General features: G+C 35.1%; 4 protein-coding genes across 6 annotated transcripts; 2 read left to right on the top strand and 2 right to left on the bottom strand.

Annotated features, from left to right (window-relative positions):
- Window positions 1-34: 34 nt before the first annotated feature.
- On the top strand, window positions 35-3,312 carry LOC114525279 (selenocysteine insertion sequence-binding protein 2-like). Of its 3 annotated transcripts, none has more exons than XM_028546524.1 (11): window positions 35-121; window positions 632-870; window positions 993-1,503; window positions 1,576-1,821; window positions 1,901-2,334; window positions 2,406-2,510; window positions 2,611-2,709; window positions 2,835-2,893; window positions 2,979-3,053; window positions 3,138-3,183; window positions 3,273-3,312. In XM_028546524.1, exons 2-9 carry the CDS (start codon window positions 637-639, stop codon window positions 3,046-3,048), a joined length of 1,758 nt encoding a protein of 585 aa, XP_028402325.1. In that variant the 5' UTR covers window positions 35-121; window positions 632-636; the 3' UTR covers window positions 3,049-3,053; window positions 3,138-3,183; window positions 3,273-3,312. The 3 variants fall into 3 exon arrangements, with proteins under 3 accessions (XP_028402325.1, XP_028402327.1, XP_028402328.1); XM_028546526.1 differs by having other exon boundaries at window positions 1,576-1,809; XM_028546527.1 differs by having other exon boundaries at window positions 993-1,479.
- Window positions 3,313-4,298: 986 nt separating this feature from the next.
- Window positions 4,299-5,806, bottom strand: LOC114525282 (protein N-terminal glutamine amidohydrolase-like). Its single transcript, XM_028546529.1, has 6 exons — window positions 5,672-5,806; window positions 5,484-5,577; window positions 5,347-5,400; window positions 5,122-5,267; window positions 4,920-5,044; window positions 4,299-4,764 (listed from the first exon to the last, which is right to left on the bottom strand). The coding sequence occupies exons 1-6, from the start codon at window positions 5,719-5,721 to the stop codon at window positions 4,646-4,648; spliced, it is 588 nt and encodes a 195-aa protein (XP_028402330.1). The 5' UTR covers window positions 5,722-5,806; the 3' UTR covers window positions 4,299-4,645.
- A 1,415-nt stretch (window positions 5,807-7,221) lies between these two features.
- On the top strand, window positions 7,222-8,589 carry LOC114525459 (spore coat protein SP85-like). The gene is made up of 4 exons (XM_028546820.1): window positions 7,222-7,285; window positions 7,388-7,653; window positions 7,859-7,978; window positions 8,060-8,589. The coding sequence occupies exons 1-4, from the start codon at window positions 7,273-7,275 to the stop codon at window positions 8,213-8,215; spliced, it is 555 nt and encodes a 184-aa protein (XP_028402621.1). The 5' UTR covers window positions 7,222-7,272; the 3' UTR covers window positions 8,216-8,589.
- Window positions 8,590-8,639: 50 nt separating this feature from the next.
- Window positions 8,640-14,852, bottom strand: LOC114525458 (receptor-type tyrosine-protein phosphatase S-like). The gene is made up of 22 exons (XM_028546819.1): window positions 14,782-14,852; window positions 14,587-14,662; window positions 14,114-14,411; window positions 13,896-13,971; window positions 13,715-13,808; window positions 13,217-13,443; window positions 13,012-13,115; window positions 12,839-12,926; window positions 12,685-12,752; window positions 12,442-12,475; window positions 12,231-12,328; window positions 11,929-12,045; window positions 11,622-11,770; window positions 11,234-11,375; window positions 10,975-11,121; window positions 10,805-10,904; window positions 10,513-10,589; window positions 10,310-10,444; window positions 10,113-10,241; window positions 9,865-10,022; window positions 9,603-9,738; window positions 8,640-9,490 (listed from the first exon to the last, which is right to left on the bottom strand). The coding sequence occupies exons 3-22, from the start codon at window positions 14,333-14,335 to the stop codon at window positions 9,413-9,415; spliced, it is 2,379 nt and encodes a 792-aa protein (XP_028402620.1). The 5' UTR covers window positions 14,336-14,411; window positions 14,587-14,662; window positions 14,782-14,852; the 3' UTR covers window positions 8,640-9,412.
- Window positions 14,853-15,256: the final 404 nt, after the last annotated feature.

Consider the following 15,256-nt stretch of genomic DNA (forward strand, 5'->3'; position numbering starts at 1 on the left):
TTGTTTTGGAACGATCCCCTTTCCTTCGGCACATTTTCAATTGTGAATAAGAAATATTGCTATATCGGTCTGGGACGATTGACATGGAATATATTGTGAATATTTAGGCTTCCAGATAGAGGTAAACAAACTTATATTAATGCTTTGTATCATATCTGATTGCCATAAAATTCCTGAAGCATTTTGTCAAAGTTACGCGCCTCTTATCGACTTATCGTATTATTAGAAGGTGGTAAACAAAGTCCCTGATTGGCTAGCCACTTTGAGGCACAAAAGCTCCAATCAGAGCATTTGATTAGTGTCTAGTTGGCCAATCAGCTACAGTGTATTTCAACACAAAATATCTTTGGAATTGTGTGAATTTCAATTGCAGTCTGTTATTTTAATTCAATTTTAACTCTCCACTTAACGCTATTGAAAATGTGAAAAGGGAAGAGCATGATTCATTTCATCACTAGCATAAATAGAATTTGGCATGAAGCAGGTTTGAGCCAGGTTTGAACCAGGAAGCTACATCAAAGCAGACATGTGCATAACCTACTAAGTTATAACAGCACACTTATGTCTAAATGCAATCTTAACACAACTTCAGTATGGATGGACACTGTTATTTAAAGTATTTTTACTACAGGTGCCATGTCTTTGTCTCCTGACGTAACACCCTTTGTACCAAGTCGGCAGCAACCTGCAAAACCATCTGCCCAATCACACTTGTCAAACAGGACCTTATGGGAACCTTCTGTGGATGTTGCAGAATTTGTGCCAAGTTGGTTAAACAACAAACCTAAGTCATCCACAGAGTACATTGAAACATCAAATGTCAGTGAAGCAAGAAGAGTTTCTGCAAAAGTGGAAGAAAAAAATGGAAAGGTATGTTGTTGCTAACACTGACTGTTCAAATTTAGTTTATTATTGTAGGTAAATAATTGAACTGCATTTACCCCCTTCCCCCCTCTTGCACCCAGGAAATATTGTGATTTCATACTTCATAGGATGAAAAATCTGTAGAAAAGAAGGAAAGGAAGATTAATTCTACAAAGAAAGGGCCAAAACAAAAGGCAAATCCAGCTGCATTAAAAACAAACCATGTCACAAGCTCTAGTGGTAAAGATGATAATTCCAAACTAGAGGGAGATAAACATGAGACTGAAAATTTATCTTGGAATACAGATTTCCCTGCTCTTGGTGCAAAAAGTGGACACTATAAAACACCAATTTGGAACAAACCACTGGGTGTGTCATTTAGTGACAAGCTAAAGACTGGTAACACTTCAAGTTATTCTTACGATGAACCTTCAAGTGAGTTCAATGATAAAACCAAAGAACAAGAAAAGACATCCATAAAAAGCAAAGATGATGAAGATGAGTGTAAGAAAATTGTCAATATGAACAAAGAAGAAGTGGATAGTACACCATCTGAATATGGATTTTCTGTTGTTAAAAGCAAATCAAAGAAGAAATATGAAGCAATGGAACACAGTAAGAAAGAAGGCAAATCTTTTAGTAAGATAGACATTATCTGACCTAAATGTCTCATTTATGTCTGGTATTTAGTGTGCCATTTTTGGTTTATAGGACACAAAAATATTCCTCTTGCTTGGGATAAAGTTGATTCAGATGAAAAGACAAACTCAGTAATGAAGGGAGTTAAGAAATCTTCCAACAACAGAAGCAAAACTTCAGTGGAATGTACTGGGAAGGACTACAAGCAAGATGGCATTGTTCCAAAAAGTAGATTATCTGAAGAGTGGGCTACCGGTAAAGATATTGCTAATGATAAAAGAGAAGCAATGAGAGACTCGCATAAAGGTGCGGATAGATGTGCGATAGATGAAAGTAATGATTTTACTAATTTTGATTGCAACAAATTCACCTTTGGTTTAAACTAATTTGTTTTTAGGGAATAGAAGAACAAAACAGTCTTTCAAACCAGCTGAAGATTACTATAATTTTAAATCTACGCACAGAGGCTTGAATTTGGAAGAGAAACATTATGAAGAGAGTGATCATGAGGAAAGGAGAACTTCTAGGCCTCCTGTGAGCATCTCAACTGCTATGACTACTCCTTCATTATCATACAGCGATATCTTGAAAAGTAAATCAAACACCAAAGTTCCTATTGAAGGCTCTAAAAATGAGAAGGGGTTCTTAAGAATCCCAAGCGAAAAAAGTGAAAATGAGGGAGTAGATGAAAAGGAAGTGGAAGAACAGGGAAAGAGAAAGAAAAAGAAGAAGAAAAAGAAGAAATCTGGAATTGAAACACAACCTCAAACTGTAAAAAAATCTAAGGAAGCATTGACTCTTGATTTTGGCGATATGTTGGAGAAGATTATGGTAGGTCAGGAAAAGTTATTGTAGAATACTTCTATCCAACGTTCACAATCAAAATGTTTAGCTCTCTTTAGGAATCGTCAGCTTCCAAGAAGAAACCAATTATTCGTACCGGAGGATTTCTGCCAGCTCAGGCCCCGTTACCACCCAAAGAAACGAGGACTTCCAGGAGACCTCAGGTTGGATAAAATACGATGTGAGCTCGTTGAGGATTCAAGCGCTGAAATGCGCTTTTGAAAACAACAAAACTATTGTCTTCTCTACCTTTATTGAATTTAGATGCAAGCAGCGAATGTTCTTGACTCAACTGCCCCCATCGTGTTTCGTAGCAAGGAACGGGAATTTCCAAAGAAGAAGAAGCCAAGCGCGATGAGGAAGGTTTGTGGTTTATCTTTGGACTCCGAGGATAACCTTTTTTCTAAACATCCGCTTCGTTTTCAACCAAGTTCCATAAACATGTCGTCCCCTGTTTTGCTCTGATCCAAATCAAATTTTTCTTTTAGATTCTTAGGAAAGAGCGGGAAGATAAAAAGATGTTACGAGAAGGAAAATCGTCAACTGAGTAAGTCCTGGAATTGAAGTTAAAGTAGATTATGTTTGGTCTTGTCTCGCGGCAATCAATCAACCAATTTCCGATGAAATTTTAGGATCCAAACATCCGATGATGAAAAATCTGACAAACAATCTTCAGATGAGCAAGGTCTAGACGAGGAGTGATATAGGTGAGACCTGTTAAAGCGTTAACTAGAGAAAGCTTTCGTTTGTAATTTTCAATTTTAATTTTCCATTTTTTCAATTCTTCTCAGATCCAGCAGAAGTGAAGAAAACCATTCACAGTAGAAAGTTTCGTGAGTAAGTCAGGAAAGACCTTTTTCTCGAAAACCATTTTCCTCTCCGCAAACTGCTGTTCTACTTTATCGTTCACCTTCTTGCTTTACAAGGTATTGTGATCATGACCTCGACTATGATATCAACGGAGTTGTTATTAAACTGCTCAAGGAATTAATAAGATTTCAAGATCGTTTGTATCAGAAAGATCCAATTAAGGTAAGGTTAAAGCAAACATCTCCAACGCACAGCAACTCAAACATGTCGTAATGAACTATAAACTATCAATTTAGGCAAAAGCGAGGCGACGTTTTGTTTGTGGTCTACGAGAGGTGCACAAACATGCAAGATTGAAGAAATTGAAATGTGTAATTGTGACACCAAATTTAGAACCAACAAAATCTAAAGGTTAAGATTCTACTACCCTTGGTGATGTGATTTAACATGATAACATCAAATATATACTGTAAACTTTCTGCATGGATTCCTTACCAGGTGGCCTTGATGATTTACTTGCACGCATCATTCATGAATGTCACTCTCAAAATGTTCCAGTCATCTTTGCTCTAAACAGACAGGTTCTTGGTAAAATTTTGTTAAAGAAAGTTCCTGTTAGTGTCGTTGGAATATTTTACTATGATGGTGCTCAGGTAATGTGGAATAAATTGTGTCAGATGTCTTATCATCACAGGAGCATCATCCTGTGATCCAAGTGTATAAAATGTAATTTACTTGTTTCAAGGATTATTTCAAAACCCTGATGACCCTAACAGAGGTTGCAAGAGAAACTTACCGAGATAAATTTAACACTGCCAGAGAAAAGTTCCTTAAGGTAATAACTGATCAAAAACAACTTGAAACAGATGAAATACATGACAGTCAAGACAATAATGCTAGAGAAAATGAAGCCATCTTTAAAGGGGATTATGGAAGTGACAAAAGTGCAATGACAAAAGATTTTGCAATAATTAATGAGAACATTGAAACACAGAGAGGTGACAATGGTCACACAATATCAATGGGCAATGACAGTAATCAAGAAGGAACATTTCAAACAGATACTTATGTGGATAATGTTGATCTGACTATGAACGAACTGGGCCAACACTGAGTTAGAAAGTGAGGTCACAGCACACTAACTACTGTAAATCAACTAATTTTTGAGTGAATATTGTACATATGTGAATGATTATTTATAAGCAAAGTTTGTTTTGGTATTGACTGTAATAATGAGTTGTTTCTTCACTTGTGATTTTTACATACAAATTATTCACTGTGGTGGTAAAATCCTTGACGCAAAGGTCCTGTCATGCAATTTGTTATATAAAGTGTAATGCATCCACTAATCTTAAGACACCAGTGGTTAATTCCTACAGATAATGGAGATCCTAGTGATCAAACGTAGCCAAATGACAGAGGATGTCTAAAGTCATACATCTGATTAATGACAAATACTCTCCATGCATGGGAAATTTTTTTGTAGCAGTTATTGCAACCAATTGACTTCACAATAGAAGTGTTCCAATAGTTTTTTCATGTCCATTATTGTTCCATGACCATTGTCTGTTTTCATATCAATAAATTCAAACAAATTCATTGAAGAATCTGGAAGAAATTATATGTGACGTATTGTTTGTGTTGTCTCAACAATCTTGTGAATGAGTTGCCTAATTTTGTAATGCAAGGTTTTGGGTAATGCAAGGCTCTAGGGGCAGCTAGCTGAAGATACATAGGTGGTGATTTACATTGAAAACTGGTACCTTGTGTTTTGATCAGTGGATAATTAGGAGGTGGTTTCATCCATTCTCCATCGTTGTTTTTCATGTGGGAACGATCAGACGCAAATGTTTTTAGAAAATACGGTGCTGGAATTACCCGGAAAAACCTAAAATAATCAATGCCAGTCATCAATCAACTATCATGCAATAATGATATGTTTGATGAATAACATGAATAACTTGCCTATGAAAAGTTGTGATAAATTGGCTTTCGTTTTGTAAGGCTTTTTCAGCATATTCTTTGAGATTGCAAGGGAAATCTAGTGTGGTATCCAGGTCATATACATAGGCATCTGTTGTTCTTTTATGTAGTAAAATTACATGATAATCCTATTGGAAATATGACATAAAAATGGATGGTTAGATTAGAATGTGGTGTAGGTGCATTAAAGTAAAGTAATTTGCTCACCCATACAACTGGTTGTGAATTTATTTCACTTGATCTTTGACACCATAAGGGGATCTACTAAAACAAAACAAATGCATGACTTAAAACCACCCAGCTATATTCACTTGTTCAACCAATTCAAGATATCTATCTAATACCTGTTTGCTTGGATTTGAAATAAATACAACATAAAATTCACATAGACGAAGTTTCTCTTTAAAACTTTCACATAATTTCCAGACGTTTTCCTCACTAAGTATTGAAGAAGAAAAAATTAATTAATTACTAATTAACTAATTAAGAATAAATGTATTAACAATTTAGTACTTCGATCTACAAGTCTTACCAAAAACATGAAGTGTAAATGCAATTTTCTGGAGTAATACTGACTTCCATTCACCAACATAAGTAAATAAAGCAGGTGAGTTTCTCAAGAATATTGATAATAGATTTGAAATAAATATAACATAAATAAAATGTGAAGAACAACTTATTGCGCAGGCAGTTGAGGCAAATATTTTGCAACATCTGGAATAGTTTACCCTAAAAACAGGCAAGTCTGCCTCGCCTCAATCTTCTTGTAACTTTGCGCCACGTGTATTTATATTCTTTTCAAAACAATAACAAAGTGAATGCAACAAATCAGAAAGCTATTTTTCGTTTGTGGTCATTTATATATTTTTTATAATCAACTGACCTGCTAGATGGCTGCTGCGAACGACTCTGCCCCGTTTGAACGATTTAAAATCGATGTGAATTTACTCCTTATACCCGGAGCACTATTAGTACTATTTGTAGGTAAGGTAAATAATTCTTACGATGTCGATCGTCAAAAATACCACTAGTGATTTCAATCAAATTGTGAATAATATATACGAAATGAGTATTTAGAGTTGGTAAGCGGTATTTATTGTTTATATTCTACAGATTCTATGAACACTCAGTGTTTCTTATTTCACTGGTTCTTTTTATAGTAACTCTTGAACCTTTGAACAAGAATTGTAGTAATCTATTAGAGGCTTATGCAAATATCCTCTAATCTATAGAGAAATAGTTAACTCCAGCAACTCTTTACAAACAGTGTTTTCTTTGTTTTTTCAGTACTTATGATATATAAACTTTTAAAGAATGAAAGTAATAAAAAGAAATTAAAAGAAGAAAAGAAGAGACAGAAACAGGAGGGAGACATTTATGAATATTTTAATATGTAATATTCTATTATTATAAACTGTATTTACTAGTAAAAGTGTTGGTTAAATTGTCAAAGTTAATTGTTGCTGCAGCATTTTGTCAATTATTTTAGGATGGAATTTTTAAAATTAAGTACAATTTTTATCTGAATTCAAACCATTAACGATGTATTTTTATACAAAAAAAAAACGTCCAAGAACGGCTTACCCCCCGTCAGTGACGTTATCAAACGTCTTAACGACAGATGTTATCATTTCACTAGTAATTGTTAAGTAATATTCTTATATGAGACAGCAAAATTTTGAAAGAACCAATATAAACATAATTTGTTTCCCCTTATTTGATATCGCTTGTATTGGTTTCTTCTTTCTGAGGATTTGTGAAGGTAAGATAACTATTCTCACCAAAAAACCAGTCCAAAATTATGAGCCTAATTTTACGAACGACACGACGATTTTGTATCTTGTTTTGTGAATATGTCGGACCGAATTTGTATTACGAAAAACTTCGTTTTTAAACAATTGTACAATCTCTTTGAGTTGTTTATTTGGATATCAGATTTGCTGGAAAAAATACTGATTTTTAACTCTACAGAAGATAGATACTACAGTAAGACCCATTTCGTAAAATAAATTGCGAATACTTATCTTTTCCTGTTTAATATCACATTTAAAATTATGTTTATTTTCTTCAGACTGTCACCTACAATTCGAGTTAACAACAGGGCATTTAACATCGTAAATTTGAAGTAATCAGATGGCAAGCGAAGGTATGTACTATATATAAATCTAGCTAATATGCCTTTTTTCAGTATAAATATTAATTTTGACATAAATTTTGTTGACCTAAACTGTCACTGATGAATTTTTAGCTGGCCCACCCCCTGCATACAATCCTGATCTCCCTCCTAATAATCCACCATATCCCATTCAACAACCCTACTACCCTCCATCAGCCCCACCAAGTTATACTAGCCATGATCAAACAAAGGCATACCCTATGCAAACAGCAGCCCCCTACCCTCAACAAGGGGTACCCCCAGGATACCCACCTCAAGGTGCTGCACCAGGCTACACAACACAAGGTGTTGGAGTTACAGGCTACCATCAACACAACCAAACTACAATAATAACCCAGGTATTATAAATTTTCATCTCACTTCATTCAAAGAAGCTTTGGTAATGTTCTATTTTTTGCCATGCTAACCTCTTCATTGCTTTTTATACCAAAGTAAAGCATCTTAAAAGAGCATAGGTTTTATTAATATCACAAACTAAGCAACTGTAAGTCTATAAGAAAACCTTATAAATAAGATATCTGTACCTGTCTATAATATTTTCAGCAACCAACGAGTGGGGTGATTATACACACAACTCAGCCTCCTGATTTTATGGTTGTGTCTATCATCAGTATGTTTTGCTGTTTCTTCATTGGGATATTCGCAGTTCTCAAGTCAATGAGGGTAAGCATCAAGTTTCATAAGCCAAACAGGTGATCACAACAATTGACAAACAACTTTGTTAAAATAATTATTCTCTTATAGTCACGTGATTTGTTCAGGCAAGGGGACTATGCTGGAGCACAAGAAGTTGGAATGCAAGCCAAGAAATTAGCTTATGTTTCCATATTTGTTGCAGTTTGTCTCTATGTCTTCATTGTCATATTACGTATAGCCTTGTCAGTGGCGTTAAACAATTAAATTGACTTTCTCGACAATTTTATAAAAGTTTTAACAATATATTTAGCAAAATAGTAGTAGTGGCATATTCCTATGTATTTATAATTACATAAGAAGAATTAGACTGCAAAACTATAGCTGCAATCACGTTGGTACTATGTCTTAACCAGATAAATTTTGTACCTATTACATATAATCAAGACAAATCACTTTGCTCACAGAACATATTATTATCCTTGGCATATATAAATTAGGCCTTATAGTCTTTGGCAAATTTATTTCAAAAGGAAAATGATTACATTTTTTATTGAACCTAAACGGATCTCTATTTCAAGTCCTACAATTAATTTCCAGGTGTATTCTTGCACATTTGTATAATAAATATTTAAAAATAACGTGTCTTGGTTTTTTCCCCTCAGTGAATCCTGATGCTTTTCAAAACCAGTTGGTCTTCTCGCCCAAATAACCATTCAGAAAGTACTTAAGGGATTCATTCTTTGCCTTGGTTCAATAGACTTAGTCCAATACAATTTATATCTGTCTGGGTATGTGAAAGTTTCTAACGTTTATGTGTTCTCTTGTCTCCCCACCCTCAAAAAAGGCGTTCTTTTGAACGCTAAAATTTTCGTCTCTACATCTTTGGATATGCCCTTATCAACGACTACACGGAGGGGGCCTTGTACAATACGATTAGTCCGATCACAGGTCCGATACACGAATACTAATATTATCATAAACTTACTCCCTCTTAAGCATCTTATAAAGCAGAGAAAAGACTACTTTGAAACCTTTTTATTAAACTAATGTTATATTATAGTTATTATTACATCATGCCAGATACACGCATGATTTGAATTGGTTTTACCATGATAAAAAAATTTTGATTGATTGTATCTTTTTCCCGGCACATAGTAATCCGGTTCAATTTCTCGCGTCTGTATATGGGTATATATACCTTGATGTTTTGGCTTGACAGAACCATTCACATGAAGACGAACCCCTATATTAAAGTTCCCTTTCAAACCATTTAGATTGTGACTAAAACTAATTGTTTCAAACATTGCTCCTATCAGTACAATTGAATTAAGTTTAAAAATTTGCAGTATTTTAAAAAAAAAGTCTTTTTTACCCATTTTAAAAGGTATGCGGCTATCCTAACTAATTTGCATCAAATATAGACAGGATTATCTCCAACTGAAATGATTGTAAAAGATTATCTCACCCACTGAAATTTGAATACTCGTTAAACGATTCCAGGACGCTGGTAATAGCTTCATAACAGAGCTTAAATTGTGCCTAAATAACAAAGAAAAAACAATAATAAACTTCACAAGATAATTCTCACTCAGTACAATCGCTGGTTAGAAAATGGAGAATGGGGATAAAGATTTCTTAAGTAATGCCTTACCGCGGTCTCAACGAACTGTGGACGCTTTGCACGGATCAATTTGATGCATTGAAAGACGTCAATGACTTGAACAACTTTCACTCTGTCCACAAGATTAGAAATTGCAATGTACGTTCCACTTCTTCCAGCACCATCGCTAGAAAATATATTAAATGTTTAAACTAATTGACAAATGCTCGTTAATTGATTCTTAATTGACCGATTAATTGATTCTTAATATATTAATTCGACTAAAAAGTCACAAATGTATATAACTCCACACCTGCAAACAACAATGATTGGTCCCTTCTTTTCTGCTGCTCTTTTCGCGTCTTCAACTTCAGACAAAAGTTTCACAATATCGTTAACATTTTCTGGTACTCCATGGTCTGGCCACGACATGTACTGAACCAAACGTACTATACGACCATCTTTCAAATTCTGAAATCGCAAGAGTTTATAATTAGCCGGAGGTTGATTAAGTAGTTAAATGCAGATATTCTTCAAGAGGAATTATTTATGAACACTTACGGATGACGGAGAAACAAGCAATTTTCTGACAACAATATTTCCATTGGTGACAAAGGAATCTAACATTACAGTAATGGTTCCAAACGACTGTGGTTTCGCTCGCTCGGTTGGCCAAAACATGGGGTAATCCTATGGGACAAAACATTCACGATTACAAAAACCCCAAACAAACAGTTCCTTACAAAGGTTGAACCTGCCTTGTCGTTCTCTCGAAGTTGATTCAGGACGACTATAGTCGAGGAGTTGTGTTGGAATACCATCCTCCAAAAATCACTTTTTGTTCTTTGGAGAGGTGTTTGTGTAGCAATGAAGTAATTCTTACCAAGATATCCCTGAAAACAAGAACTCAGTGTTTAAGTTTGCCCATGTTTAAAAGATAATTTCAGAGCGGCAAACTTACATCAACATGGCACGCATTTATATAATCAGAGTTTTCAATGTCCTCTAAACGTTTCAGGCAAACACGAACAGATTCCGCTAGGAAAAATGAAGGAACAAAATTAGAAAGCTTGTCAAATGAACTGAAATAGCTACAATACAGTTCCTTCGATGGGAGATGGATGATCTTGTGTCGTTACCACGTAATAAACGTTTCTTCATATATGAAAAAAGAACTTATATCTAACAGTATAAAAAGAACTCGGCTTTCAATAACGTTGTAACTAAGAGCAATTTTCAGGAAAGCAACTTACTTGGAGAAATTTCTGCATTTCTATTCTTTGCCTTATTTTCAGGTAACAATGCTGCTTCGCAAAGTTCCTTTTCTAATTTCGGCGAAATATTATTGAGTTGCTGTAAAGACAACACGCGGGTTAAGGACAAATTGGAGAACGACTAAGAGGAGAACAAAACTAAACTCTACCTGAAATTTCTGTTCAAATCCAGACTGGCCTTTCTCGTTAATTTCTGATAATTTCTTTATCACGATCATGAGTTGAGTTGCTTCCACTTCATTTGTCCCACACTTGATGTGATCCAATATTGTGTCATGAATGAAAACATACTGTTCCTGGATGAGGGATAACGTAAGATAAATATTATTTGGAAGGAAGGAACTGTTGGACTTCTGAAGACACCGTAATCGACAAAATTGGAAACTAGAACAAATTAAGGAGGCTCACAGCAGTTTGCACCATGTTAACTCGTCTTGTTCTCATGTCTTTTACAAAGCCAAAGACATCGATCACATCTTTCTTTTCTTTGTCAAGATCATCCAAAATCTTGTCCACAGCAATGAACACTCCTGTCCGACCAACTCCGGCGCTGCGATGATAAAAAGAGCTATATATAGTAAAAAATTCCATCTATTTTTCCTATTTTAGTTTCGTAAGCTTTCGCTATGCAAGAAAACTTCAATTATACATATTCACAACTACATATTTTTAATTGAGACCACTTCATTCTGCATTTCAACTACAAGTTCTAAATCAATTCAGAATCCCTGCCTCAGTCACGGCTAAACCGTAGACTCCCAAGTGTCCTCCACATTCCTAACTACCCCTATTTCACCTGCAATGAATCACCGCAGGACCGCTAGTTGTTTCGTGGTAAGATTTGTAATCTCTTCTGAAGGTCAAAATCTGAGTTGGATAGAGAGGAACTCCGTAATCTGGCCACGACCTGAAGTGAAACTGCTTAACCTCAAGTTTATCTTCACCCTGTAATCAAAGCCTTTTGTTATTGAAACAGTGGAAAAAACTTACTATGGACAAAGTATATTTCGGGTAGATAGGGCTAGGAGATAATTATCCCAGATTTAACGAGATACATACAAGTATACAACTGTAGGCTTGCAAGATTTAAGCATTACAAATACCTTTTCAACAATGAACGTCCGTGTAATATAATCAGCAAAAGCTCGACTTCTTGTCGCAGTGACTTTAATTTCTCCATACACTTCGCTTTCATCAGGCCAATATTTCTCACATTTTACCTGAAGTAAATACGATTGGGAGTCATAATGAACAAATGATCGATTTTGATCCTTTGTCTCAAAGAAAGAACATGCTGTTATACTTTGTTCGTCATTATTAACCTATAGTACGAATTATACACGTTATTTCCATAGAAAGGGAGACTAAATCTTAGTAATACCGAGATATAAAGAAGTATGCAAACCTTTCCCATCTCTTTCAATGTCGTTAACATTACGATAGTTGGACATTTGTACTCAAAAATCATCCGCCAGAAATCATTCACAGTTTTTGGCTTTGGTCCTAAGAACACAAAAACGTGAACCTTTTATGCTTAAATGAGAGCTATACTATATATTTCACCAATTCTTCAATAATAAAGATGAAAATTATCATCAAAAAGTTTAGCGACATACCTTGTGTTGCAATGTAGTATTTCTTTTCGATACCCTGCAAGTATTGTCTCAAGTTTATTACATAAATCGGTACAAATGGCCCAAAAGTGTTTACTGGTCGTTAAAGAAAACCAATGTACGGAGAGGAAACAAAAGAACAAAGCAACATTTTTGTGTTTCCAGTGTGTTGTAGTGCGTACGGATAAGACAAACCATAATGATTTTTATATAACTTAATTTTAAGCCTTGAACTTCAACACTTACATTAATGTGGGAAGCATTTATGTAGTCTGACTTTTCGTTACCCGACAGAACGACACGTGAATCATTATCTGAAGCATTAACCACAAAGAGTAAAGTAAAGGTGAGTGATGGTGACCTTCTTGGAAACAACGAAACTAGTGAGCATCGGACTTACAAGTGACAGCGTTCCCAAACCGATTCTTCGGAATGTTAAAAGAAAGCTTGGCAATACTCCAGTTTAATTTTTGTCCAGTTGGAAGATCCTAAAGAAAATTTTTCATCTGTTTCACTACATGCGACTAAAGAAATCTCTATCAAAAGAAGAAATATTTTGTCGAATCGGTTTACCTCGAAATCTAACTTGAATTCTTTCTTATCATTTCGCTTCATTCTGCTAACGTAACCATCAAATTCTGATACTGGGATTGGAAAGTGTGAGCGCGCTATAATAGCTGAAAAAAATAAAAAAAACCGCAAAATTAAAAATCCAGTCAATTCAGGCTATATTCACCTCGCTCGCATAGTTTTGTTATAAACTTTTCGTTTATCTTACTTTCTTGGTTTCCATACAAACTCTCCTCCTTTTTAGGTAAATCTGTCGTGTCTACATTCTCATCAGGATGGCTGTTGTTTTGAAGCGGATAGTCGTTTGGTTCATCATCTTGTGTTTGATTATCGTGGATTTCAAACACCGTGACCGTGTTGTATTTGCTGGATATTTGCTCCTCGGGTAGAAGTTCATTATTTTTATCACCGGACTGTGTGTTACTGCTTTTTCGTCTAAATGATGCAAGATGAAATATTTCAACGCTATATATAGCCAGCCAGATTATATGAAATCAGCTTCAAATCAAAGATAAAGAGCCCCCCTCTCTCAGAAGTTGTAAGACGTTTTAAAATTAAACCAAACAGACGTCAATTCGTGATTATTCGATCCAAATATATTCTTGGTGACATATAATAATCAATGGCGGCCAGGACGGGCTACAGGCATTGTTACCTGGTTTACGTCGCGCGTATAAAATGATATATAGGAGAAATTGATAACTACCTTCTGTACAAGACAACAGCCAGTAAAGTAAAAACGACCAGAAGAAGTAGTAAGGCAATAACTACCCCAACTATCATTCCAGTACTACTTTCATCTATAAAATACGATTTTATACTCTTAATTTACACTCAAAACTATCCAGTTTTTATAGCGAGTGCATGCTTGCAGCATTTTTATATACCTGAGCTTCCTTTTGCTTCTGTAGGGAGATATGTTTTCAATGCGGAGCTCCAATCCGTAGAGTAATTATATCCACCCTATGAAACATAGGTAAATTTCTAGTTGGATGAAAGTCGTTTTGCTGGAAGTAATATAATCGAATTACAGTATAGTATAATTTCATTTCAGCCACAAATAAGGTGTAGTATGTATAGCTGAATTATAAACTTGCTTTGATACCTTGAGAAAAATTCGTTGGAAAATACGGTATCTAGTCCCAGGTTCTAATGGACCGTTATGATAACTATCAGCAGTTGATCTTCGTCTTCGTGATGTTGGAGCATTTGTATTTTTACCATCGCCAAGTATGAATTTTGTCATCGGAGTTTCGCTGGACGTAAATACCGCTGCAATATAAGGCTTTGGGTCAGTTGATTTCTTTGCCGCAGCATACGTCGACATTTCTGCTTTTTTAAAGCTGCTGGAAGATCTCAGTTCTTCGCCTTCTGATGACCTTAAAGCCACTACGTAAAAATGCCTGGGAAATGAAAAGTTTTAACGGTTATTGACCATTGACTGAACATTTACGCGCTTTGCTTATCAAGATGAAGTTGGAATGGTTATAATTTGATCTATTTCTTCAAAGATTTCCAATTTCCAAACATATTGTGTCATCATCAATGATCATAATATTTGACTAGAATAAACCTTACGTAAAGTTTTGTTTGGGAACTTGTAAAGAGAATTCAATAGTGCTTGATGTTATATTCTTTCCAATTCCCGGAGGTTCTACAAAAAACACGATTGTAAATTACCTAGATTAAAATTAAATGTTCTTTTGAGATAAAATATTAATAGTGGTTTAGCAATCTGCACTTCAGGACTTGACTTGACAATACAGTACTTACTTCCATTAGTAAAGACTCCTTCACTAACACCGTATTTACCCCGACCAACTTTAGTACTTGCAAGAACACGAAAAAAAAACATATTTGGTTGATGATTTCAAACTGTCGATGACTAACATCATCTTCTCTGTAGTATGTTCTTTAAAGCAAGGTTTAGTTTCTTCATGTGAGATACACACAGTGTAACTAATAATGACGCCATTTCTTTTCTCTTTTTCAGGAAGATCCCACGTGACTGATAATGAGGATGAACTTTCTGCCGTGACTTTGACATTCAGTGGAGGACCATCTGGAGCTGGAAATCATAATAACAAATATATATATTACACATATACATGCAATTGAGCTAGAAGAAATCTTAAAATAGGAATGATGAAGTTGAGATCCTATAAATCATTAAATGTTTTGATCTTACCTTCTTCACCAGTCTTAAACGCTATCTTAACACGATCACCATAACCTTTACTGTTACCAA

Source organism: Dendronephthya gigantea, unplaced genomic scaffold (genome assembly GCF_004324835.1).
Source record: "Dendronephthya gigantea isolate DGI-Jeju-01 unplaced genomic scaffold, DenGig_1.0 000034F, whole genome shotgun sequence".
NCBI lineage: Eukaryota > Metazoa > Cnidaria > Anthozoa > Malacalcyonacea > Nephtheidae > Dendronephthya > Dendronephthya gigantea.